Source organism: Fragaria vesca, linkage group LG1 (assembly GCF_000184155.1).
Source record: "Fragaria vesca subsp. vesca linkage group LG1, FraVesHawaii_1.0, whole genome shotgun sequence".
Taxonomy (NCBI): Eukaryota; Viridiplantae; Streptophyta; class Magnoliopsida; order Rosales; family Rosaceae; genus Fragaria; species Fragaria vesca.
In genome coordinates this window covers 21,816,708-21,827,680 of record NC_020491.1, presented here as the reverse complement: position 1 = coordinate 21,827,680, position 10,973 = coordinate 21,816,708, and the positions used below count along the sequence as shown (strand labels likewise).

The following is a 10,973-nucleotide window of genomic DNA, read 5'->3' as shown; positions in this document are numbered from 1 at the left end:
CGATCAAGCGCCGGCGACGGCCCTTCTCTTCTCGGACGATCGTTATCAGCTGCGGACATCTGCACGGCTCTTAAAGTGCAGACATCCCTCCTTTCGCCACCGTACAGCACCGGCGAGGGCGCGCCTCCACCCCAGCGAACTCCAACAGCTTCCCCGACCACTTTCCATCCCCGGCGAATCCGCCGAATTCCAGTTTTCCGGCCAGATTGACTTTGTTTGAAGTTTTGGGTGATCTGACCGGAAAACTGGAATTCGGCGGACTTGCCGGGGAGGGAAAATGGTCGGGGAAGCTGCTAGAGTCCGCTGGGGTGGAGGCGCGCCCTCGCCGACGCCGTACGGTGATGAACGGAGGGAAATCCACACCTTAAGGCGGTGCGGACGTCCGTATCTGAAACAGACTGTGTGTGTGTGTGTGTGTGTGTATATATATATATATCAATGCTGCGTTTAGGTGAAACATATGTAACATATGGAATTTAACCTCTTGGAAGCCTTGTACTCTTAATCATTGGATCGTAACAAGATGATGGCATGGTGACATGGGAGTAGCTAGGCAAAAGTCAAGCAATCCCAAACAGGAGATACAGCAAAATGGATCCAAGTTCAGAATCCAAAAAAGATCGACTACTTATGTAATATAAAATTTCTTTGGACCCGGCAACAACTTATTTGATAAAACAACATAGGTTTCCAGAAGTTACCCAACCTCACAGAATGCAAGGGTCTGAAATTCCTTAAAAAATAGTGACTTTGTAGGGGTTTCTATTCTTATTGAGCCAGCACCATCTAGCTTCTTGCAAGACAAGTACAAAAAATGACACTTTTTTTTTTGTTCTGATCACATCTCATTATTGTTGAATTGGTATTAGAAAGAGCAAAGGGAAGGAGTATATGGTACATAACCATTGACAAGAAGAAAAGGAAAAAACTATGTAAGAAAATTAAAGAAAGCTTAATAAGTGGCATAAATGCATGTACCTCTTTATAAGCGGATACACCTTTAAATAGTGCATTCTCAGCTTCAATATTAGGTGCACGTTCAGACTGCTACATTATATGAATATGTAATAGATCAGCAAATAGAAACAGGCAGATAAATTTACTAGTGACGGGTTTTACAATGTAAAATTGCTGTATGAAACAATTGTAACGAATAAAAATTGGGGTCATTAGTGAATCATTAAACTGCATCACTAACTGCAACCAGAAACAGCAACTGTAACTCTTCAATTTAAAATGAGATGACCCTAAAATATCCCCAAATAAGTAGTCTACTGAACTCCAGAAAACAAGAGAATATAACCCTGAAGCTCTCGATCTAGTGGATATTACAAAAACAGATATAACCTCTCTAGCACTAATGCACTCTAGAGGGTACACCATCCCTCGCACTAAACCCATTACCCACTAATGTCAGGTTGTTGAACAATTTACCTACTCTAACCCCACCATAAAGGTGCAAATGCTGGTAGAATTTTACTAAATCATATTGATATTTGATTCAAACGTGCAAAACAAAATTACAGACAAAACTTCTTTATAATGAAACTAAACAGAATTTATGATTAGGCCCTTCAATCATTAGTACTAACCTTGGATCCTTGTAATTGTTTCTTAGTAATCTCTAAAAGGCCAAGAGCATCAGAAGCTTCCAACTGAAAGTACAATACATCCATCAAATTCAAAACAAATGTCTGTATGCATAGATGTCAGAATTAAGGTCTTAACTTTTTTTTTTCTTTTTTCTTATTATTATCAACTTTTTTTTGGCCAGACCTGAAAAGCTTGCTAGTCTCAACACAGTTTTGAGCTGTCCAGGCAAGCAAATCACGTTTAACTTTAAGGTTAAATTTTTTGGAGAAACTCAATCCATTCAATCAATATATGCTATAATACAAAAGTTGTGTATTCCAAATTTTCATATAAATTAACCATCTTGCAGCATTACCACCTGAAAAATGTTCATTCATGGACTTTTCATACACAGAAACACACAATTTACGGCTCCACTTCCCTTATCGACTGTTTGAACAAATAAACTGACAAAATGCCTGTTGAAATGCTAACTAATTAGGACAGATATGCCCCCAAATAGGTTTTGATGAAATCCTGATAACATATCAAACTGTTAATACATAGAATATAATTAAATTGGAAGTAATTAGAGAAATCTGAAAAGTTCAACTTTCTAATGGTCTATTTATATATATATATATATATATATATATATAGTANAGAGAGAGAGAGAGAGAGAGAGAGAGAGAGANGNNGNNTGAGAGAGAGAGAGTACTGACCAATATGACCAACGGCACCTGAGCATTCTTTCCAATTTCACCTGTTGCTCCAAAATTGTGAATCTTCTTATTTTGCTTTTTCAATTTATCCAAGCAACATTGTGCTATCCTATTACACAAAAAGAGAGCATATGACTACAATTAATGAAATACCATTAATGGGAATTATGGGATAAATGGGAAAGAACAAAATACATGCCAAGTACCAATTAAAGTTGGCATCCTCACAAGCTAACAATATCCAATCCAGATTTAGTTCTGCAGCTATGAAGATATGACCAACTCTTCAATTTCAGTCACATTCAAGGCTTTGGGGAAACGGCACAGAGCTAAAACTTTGTGGAGTTGATTGTTCTTATCTGTAGTTTAGGTCATTTGGATGGAGCGTAATAAAAGATTTTTTTTTTTTCTTGTGAGAATTGCCAGCATTGGGGGTAGAACTATCAATAAGAATGAAAATAGGTCAGTTTTTTGGTGTTTGGCAACTTAAGACTACAAAAGGATTCTGTTTTTTTCTTACAACTTTGTAACAGTTGGCTTATTTTAGTCTGGAAACTGGTAGTCAATAAAAATGAACAATTTGGGATAAAATGAACAAAATGTAGAATTGACCAGATCCATTTCGCTATTTTCTTTGAAAGAAATACTGGGAAACAATGGTACTGATAAAGGCTAAAAGGCATGTCCAAGATAAGACAACACACTACAAGAACCTGACAACCAATGGTAGTCGCACTCTCACAAATACTCACATTGCTCTCACAAGCATACCAAGAGTTATTAGAGAACATAAATCTCAAAATAACAAAACCTTCCACCAATCAGAACCATCATCTAGGATTCAAATATAGCTGCTCTCTATTCCTCTGGATATTCTGTTAGCCACTCCTATCTACAAGTACAGGAGGAAGAGATAAGAGACTGATATTTGCCAAGTCTGATCCTCTACAAATCCCGTATAATCTTAGCAGACCACCCAAGTAATTACTAGAATGCTGCAACTCCAAACACTTTAGACTTTAGACCACCCTGTAGACAGTTAATCCCCATTTAAACTTCACTATTAAGTCCCTACTCGCATGTTAATCTAGAATGAACCAAACCTCACACGTAGGTATGGACCTATGACCAGTTCAGAAGTAAAGAGAAACTTGATAGTGTCTTCATGCCACGGCATACAGTACCATATTGTGCTGAAAACTCAAAACTGTAACTATGCTGGTAGGAGATCTGGGATTTGTTTGTACCAGTGTAGGGAATGACGGCAGGGGAAACAAACTCACTCTTCTTAATCAGAGTTGAGATAGAATAAAATACCACAGACGTAGAATCCACCTGAAGGATAGAATTGCTTTTAGCACTGGATCAAACCGACAGGCAGAGAGCGAATTCCACTCACAAGCTATACCTTCCCTGTATACTTAGAGAGAGAGAGAGAGAGAGAGCTACAGCACTTCTATTACCACACAAATGCTTTCCCAAACCCTTGTTCAAATTAATAACAAAACTTATTATCATCCTCCCTTTTTCAGCATACTCTTACACCCTATCCATTATATTTTTTCTGTTTCCTTGTTAGCTTCGTAAGATGCCCACCATGGCAGCAGGCGATGCCCACCATGGCAGCAGGCCAGCAGCTCTTGACGGGGTACCATTGCATAATCCTTTTTGGTTTCAATCTCAAACTTGATCTTTAGGGGTAGTTTGGAGTGGTATGCAAGTATTACAAATATACTGAGTAAGTAACTGAGTACTCCTCTCAAAAACAAAAAAAACAAAAACAAAAAAAAAACTGACTGTGCTAATTTAATATCATTTAATATCAATATTACCCTCCTCAAAATTAATGACAAAATAAACAAACCTTATGGACTCGTGTAACGCTTCATTGGCCTTATCAAGCTCAGAAATTGCTTTTGGATAGTCAAAATTCTTCAGTTGGTCAGAATTAAGCATTGCCACTCTAGCAATATGAAGCAAGTTCACACCAATCTGTCCACGAAGATAGTAAAGTCAGGCCTAACAATACACATTTCATGAGAAAAACAGATCAATGCAAAAGATGCATTGCATTTTAGATAAAGAGAGAATCAATTAAATGTTATCCCAAGAACTTTTCATCTGTAGGAGTCATTCTAGTCCCAAAGGATCATGCTACAGCTATATTTTTGTGCTTTCTGTTATCCTAGTACAAATCTCCTTAACCCCGAATTGGCCTAGGGATTAATAGGACCACAGAATTTAAATTACTTTTGTTTGAAATTCCATTTGGAAACTCTGGTGTAACACTGTAATAATAGATCCCAATCATAAAATTGAACTCCTAGACCCGGGTGTGCGGTAAATGCTCTCTTTTCTATGCGACAACATCACAAAGAGTTAATGATTTATATTATTGTTATATGAGTCTTCTTCTTATCAACACCAGCCTATTCGAGCCGGAAACCTTTAACTACACTGCTCCTTCTAATCTAGAATTATAGAAGAAAGAATACTCGTTTTATTTATCTTTGGTGTAATGGTTGGCTGAAGCCTAGAAAACAAAAATTACATGAGTACTTTTATCTCGCGCCAGTGGCTCAGTGTGCAGTCTCTGAAATTCCACACCAAGTGCCCATAAAGCGGATTAGAACCTAAATGTTTCCGAAAACTCCTCTACCTTTGTATCTCTGTAGTCTAAAAAATAAAAAATGAAAATAAAACTCCTATTTCTTTCCATTCAGAGCTGCCAAACCACAGCCACTGCAGCCCCAAAACACTTCCAGCTCTTTCCTCTGCCAAAAGCAGAATGCTTTTCACTTCACTGATATCTTCTAAAATCTTCTAGAAGATTTAGTTAACATCCACACAATCCTTTTGGTAATAGAACAGATTAAATTGCCTTTATACTAAACAACAATGTGTTGTTGTATTCATTATGAATAAGTAGATGCTCTTAAGAATGATAGACATTCAAAGATATATGCACTGCATTTGTGGGAATATTATTAAAATACAAAGCAACAAACCTGAATGTGATCTCGTGGAAGTAAGGCTTTTCGAGCATCAAGACATCTGAAAAGAACAATTAAACTAACTTCTGTCAGAATTAACAGGATATCACTATTTATGTTCTTCAATTACAATGATATTTACCTTTCAAAAAGCTCTTCAGCTTCATTTAAGCTCCCAGTGGATTGGAGAATCAGTGCGAGCCCCTCAGCAGTTATTGTTGTGTCCAGTACATTCCATCCCTGTGTCACAACCAAAATTGGCATATTAAGTCTCTCAACCACACAACAGAACATACAGAGTGCCAAATGTGCAACTTCTTAGAAAGTACTTGTTCAACTTGTGCTGCATTGAGTTTCAGTGTCACTCATCGTGAAGGAAAAAAAGACTTAAAATTGTGGAAACTATGATCCTTTGAGAACATGTGTATGTGAAGAAATGAAAGGTTTTGAGGTACCTTCCCAAACAATACACGTCCTAAAATCTAACGCTCAGTTTTGCCTTGGGATTTGGGAATAGACTATTAACAGGTAGACTACTTGATAATGACTGCAATAGTTAGATGCCTAATTGCCGTGCAAAATATTTGAGCATGCAACAGATCTTAACCGAAACAAACTTTACCAATAAACAAAATAACTTAAGTGCCAAACCTTTGTTAGTTCCATTACATGCAGTATCTTTCTTTGTACCTTCTCGGCCTCCTCAAACCGTTTGGATTTCAGATATATCTAGAGAGAGAGAGAGAGAGAGAGAATGTATCAACGAACTGTTGCATACAGAAGAAGGCACTCTAAAGTATTAAAAAGTTCAATCTATGGTATTACAAACAGATAATTAAATCCTACAAAGAATTACATAACCAACTGACAAGCAAGGACCTAAAGTAGCAGGCCCTTGATGGAATACCGTCAAAATCCCAGATAAGTTTCAGGTCAATCTTGCTAGAGACAACCTCTAAGCATCAAAATTGTCTTTTGACATATTTGTCCAATCCTTCTATTAAATTATATCCTTTTGTATAAGAATCAAACTGGCAACCTGGGAGAAAAGACAACCTGAGCAAGATATCGCATTCTCTTTAAGCACATTATTGACTCTCCTTGACCACCATTCTACATAGTCCAACAATGACTGAAGTAAGATGGTAAGAATATTAAAGCTGAACAGTCAACAAAATATTCTAATAACTCTTGACCTCGAGTATTCGAATGGAATCTTGAACGAGGGCCTCAGAGTCCTTTTCATTTCCTTGGAGGTGTAGAACCTGCAGTTAAAATTGCATTTCACTTAATAAACTACCCAGATAAACTATAAACAAAACATTCAAAATCAAAAGAGTGTATAGTTTTTATCCTACCACTATTCAGCTCAGATGTGTATATTAGTGATATTTTAGTTTTTTCATATCCTACAACTACTCAAAACTTTACACTTCAGATACAGAGGATTGAAGAGACTACCGTTCCGAGATGATACATAGTATCTGCATAATCTGTATGGTTAAGACCCAGAACACGGCGTTTAATCTGAACACAGTAATTAAAGCATATAAGTTAGCGGCATAAACAGATGCATTACTATGTGCATAGGAAAAAGTCAAAGCCAATACCTTCAAAGCATGCTGTCCAAAAGCATCATCGATCAGACATCAACAAACATGTGGGAGGGGCAACGAAACGTTGGCAGGTAAGAAAAAAAAAATTATCAAATTGTGTAATGATGCTGAATATGCGTTGTGAGATGATGCAGGAGACGAATCAAATAATTTTATCCACTATTGAAGAGAAACAAAAAGGATGCAGAGTGAACCATCCATCTCTTATGTCCACTTCAAGCATGAACCCTTCCAAAAATCAACGATCTCAGTACTCATATATCCATTTGATTACCATTTTATTCACTTCACTTTTATCAGAGAAACCTTGTTCATTACACAGATTGGATAGCCAAATGGTATTGCACAGAGCTGATTTTGTGCAATTACGATACCTGCCCTAAAGGATGTATGGTTACGTCCATTGAACTACACCACTAGTAAGGATGCGGATGTGCGGTAATGAAGATCCACTATAGAACCGGCTAGTCAAGAAAACATATAACAAATTGGATCTATACAAGCTACACCTAGAGAAACAAAAATTAAAAAACTAAAAATAGTTCTGACCAAACTTGGCTAAACATACAAAAATTTCCATGTCGTAGATCATGAGCATGACTGATAAAGTAATCATATACTATATGTACATTTATTACCAAAAATAGGTAATGCCCAATGGTTAAAATAAAAAAAATAAAAAAAAGACTATTTTAAGAAATATCAACAAAAAGGAAGATGAATGCCAAAAACGTTCGTCGAGACTCTTGGAGAATCTCTATAGACCAGACTCAAAATCACAAAATAATACCAAAAGTATAATGGTTTTAAATTATCACCTCATAGCAAACACGGGCTTCATCCAGCTTCCGCTGTACAATATAGAACTGCCCCATGTTATGGAAGGCAGACCCAACTCTGTGCACAGGTCATCTTGAATGAGGGATTAGTGAGTCAATGATATAGTATGAAAAAATGAAAAAGAAATGAGAAATATGTGGAAGGGAGAGAGAGGAGAAAATGCATAGTGAATAATTCTAGTGCTAGGCCAAACAATGTATGTATATAACTTCTAATTATTATCACACCAAAAACATGAACACAGTTGTATATGCCAGAAATGACTCCTTAGATCAAAACAAAGAAAGAAGATGAAATGAGTGAAATTTACAAGAAAGGGAGGAATATATGTAATATAAGTTGATACATAGTTCTTTAATTCTTTCGGTGTTGCAGAAAACACAGAATTTTTTTCTAAGGTGCATACTTGTTGTTTTGATTTCCTATGGGCTGCCACAATACGTTATTCTCCTAAACTTGTCTTAGTAAAATTCCTATATTCTATAAAAACTAATCTATATATATATATAATAAGTAGAAAAAGAAAGAGAAAAATTAACATGCAGTAAACAAACATAGCCAAATGACTGCAGAAACTATTGTTAATAATGAGATTCTTATTATTTGTTTTATATGTTCTGACTATCCCACAAGGAGAATGTGAAGCCTAGCCTTACACTTCATAACGTTGTGGCCTTGTGGGCCTCTCCATTCATTTCCAATAGATTATGGGTTAGGTGCTCATACTTCTAATGTATGCAGGTGTATTTGTCTCTCCTTCCTGTGGTACAGTGAATGGTGTAATAACGCTGTAGAAGCATAAATCTGTAATGTAATCAAGAGAGAAATACCAAGTCAATTGCTCATATGTTCAGAGCCTAATATGTCTTTGTTGACTTCATATCCTGTAAGACACTCTCCTTCTAACAAAATGCAAGCAGAACTACAATGTAATGAACTTGGCAACTTGCAATCTGGTTCTCTTCTTCCAATACATACGCTATTAATGTGTTTTTTTTTCTTACTCCTCTTGATATACCTTACTTTTATTCACCACCACACAACAACCTTCCACACAGAATTGTTCAACTTTTTATCAGCAAAAAGGTGTGACATTATGGCCTTTCACTGGTGCTAGACCTAAATGTATCATCTTTCTGAGCAGCTATTAAGTGTGATTAGTTTCATTCTCAGACCACTTATTTAAACTGAAGGAATCTCTCTATTTGTTCCTTCCTTCATTACAAAACAAAGACGCAGAGTTTAAGTATTTCCCATCTAAATCTAGTTTGTTTGAGGAAGAGAGAGTATTGATATTTGAATACGTAACATGCTATTGAACTATAGAAATGCAAGATACTATGTCATTCAAATGGCATTATGCAGGTTACTTGACACAAAGGCATGGTCAACTATTTCATTAATTATCATAAAATAATGAGCATGTAAACATTCTCCGTTATTGTCTCCAGAATAATGAAATTATACCGTATATCTTCAGGACCAAATGACTCCTCCAGTATGCTGATGGCCTCCAAATACAAAGGTTCTGCCTTATGATATAGCTTATTAACTCTATAGAGCTCTGCCTGTAATAACAATAGAAACCTATAATTTTTCACCAAAAAGAAGGTTCCCCAAAACCAGAAATATATTGCACAGGGGCCAATGGCCAAAAGAAGCAAAGAAAGAACAGAAAAGCCAAGTGCTCAGCAATAGGAGTCAGTAGGAAAGCCTTATCATCCAGAATATCTTGATCTATGAAGCTTGGCGTAGCAGACAATCTGCATAAACCTAGCACAGGGTCTGTACCATGTTATGCAAGACCATCAAGCATGACATGCCTCTCTCTGTTAACCTACTTAATATTCGCAAAAGAAAGAAATTCAACCTGTTTTGTTTTTAATGTTCTACTTTGATCAGCTCTGCATTTCAATCTTCTAAGTTTCTCATATAGACAAAAGACGACAATAATCAAATTATTCAATGACAGGCACAATACCAGATTGTTGCTCGCGGATGCAACATGCGGGTCCCTCTTCCCGAAACCTTCTTTAGCTTCCTGCAACGCTGCGAGAAAGAGCTTTTCAGCTTCCTCCAGTTTCCCCTAAAGTAGAAGGAAACAGAATCGATCAGACCGAGTAAATACCAAAAAAGTAAGCAGAATGATAGGGAACAGGAAGCTTGCCTGAAGGAAGAATTCCCTGCCCTTATCAGTAAAAACTCTCCACTTAGAGGTATGTATGTTAAATTTGACAGAATCACCCTCGATTCTGCGCAATTCCATCCCCTCAGCCTCATCAAGTGATGCATCTTTTGCCAACACCGTGTTCGAATTAATGGCAACAAAAAGTGCTGCAAGGATGCGTCAACTTAGCTAATTGAATTGGATGCAAGTGACAGATTGAGATACAATACAAACCTGCATTTCCAGATAGAAACCACCAGAGACGAGGATTCCAACGGCCTACAGATAAGAAGAGCAAGCAAGACTAGTGAGATTCACATAGCTAGCATACACTTGCTTGTTTGGTATGGTGATGGATCACGTACCAGTATCACCGCCGGAGAAGAAAGGAGCGGCACTTGAAGAAGGAGAGAGCAAACGGTTAACTGTATGGCTATTCATCCTCATCATCTTAGCTACTGCTTGCCGCACGCAAGACATTCCCACGAAACAAACGACGGCGGAGGCCGGAGGAGCAGAGGTGCAGTCCTCTCAACTCTCAATTAAGAGGGAGGTTTATGGGTATTTTTTTTTAAAAAAATATTGACATAATTGGTGGTGGAGTCCCCGGCACCAACCAGTTTAATATCTATTTTATTGTTATTTTATTTTCATGTTTACTTTAATATTTTTTTCATGTTTTATTGAATAAAAGAATTGTACTTCCTTGCAATTATCAGATAAATGTATGTTTATCTTATTTGCATATTACTTATATTTATGTTGGTATTTATATCATTGTCTATGAAGGTATATGTCACATCCCGACCCTTATATTTTTACCTTATTTACTAGCGTGATTATAATAAGAATTTTACCGTCTCGATCATGAGTAAATAGTTTAATTGGTCCCTGGAGGGGTTTCGGGGACGATTATGTGCGGAGGATTATTCGTATGAGAAAAATACGACGACGGTAAAAATGGTAAATTTAGTTAGTAAAGGTAATTTTTATTCGGGTATTATTTTCGGAGTGTTTTTATTTTGGAAGATTAGGTTATAAGTGGTGTGGACCGGTTTGGGTG

The 10,973-nt window shown here is 36.9% G+C and overlaps 1 protein-coding gene across 1 annotated transcript in view; it reads right to left on the bottom strand.

Annotated features, from left to right (window-relative positions):
• Positions 1–10,506, bottom strand: part of LOC101296518 (kinesin light chain 3-like) — a 12,850-nt gene extending 2,344 nt beyond the window's left edge. The window contains exons 1-17 of the mRNA XM_004288537.1: positions 10,276–10,506; positions 10,145–10,189; positions 9,911–10,077; positions 9,725–9,829; positions 9,211–9,311; positions 7,722–7,800; positions 6,898–6,909; positions 6,749–6,814; positions 6,484–6,552; positions 6,344–6,400; positions 5,939–6,016; positions 5,430–5,527; positions 5,303–5,348; positions 4,159–4,286; positions 2,295–2,403; positions 1,593–1,655; positions 979–1,047 (exon numbers count right to left, since the gene is read on the bottom strand). Of these exons, the coding sequence (XP_004288585.1) occupies positions 979–1,047; positions 1,593–1,655; positions 2,295–2,403; positions 4,159–4,286; positions 5,303–5,348; positions 5,430–5,527; positions 5,939–6,016; positions 6,344–6,400; positions 6,484–6,552; positions 6,749–6,814; positions 6,898–6,909; positions 7,722–7,800; positions 9,211–9,311; positions 9,725–9,829; positions 9,911–10,077; positions 10,145–10,189; positions 10,276–10,390 (1,407 nt within the window). The 5' untranslated portion in view covers positions 10,391–10,506. The remainder of the gene's footprint in view (positions 1–978; positions 1,048–1,592; positions 1,656–2,294; positions 2,404–4,158; positions 4,287–5,302; positions 5,349–5,429; positions 5,528–5,938; positions 6,017–6,343; positions 6,401–6,483; positions 6,553–6,748; positions 6,815–6,897; positions 6,910–7,721; positions 7,801–9,210; positions 9,312–9,724; positions 9,830–9,910; positions 10,078–10,144; positions 10,190–10,275) is intronic.
• Positions 10,507–10,973: the final 467 nt, after the last annotated feature.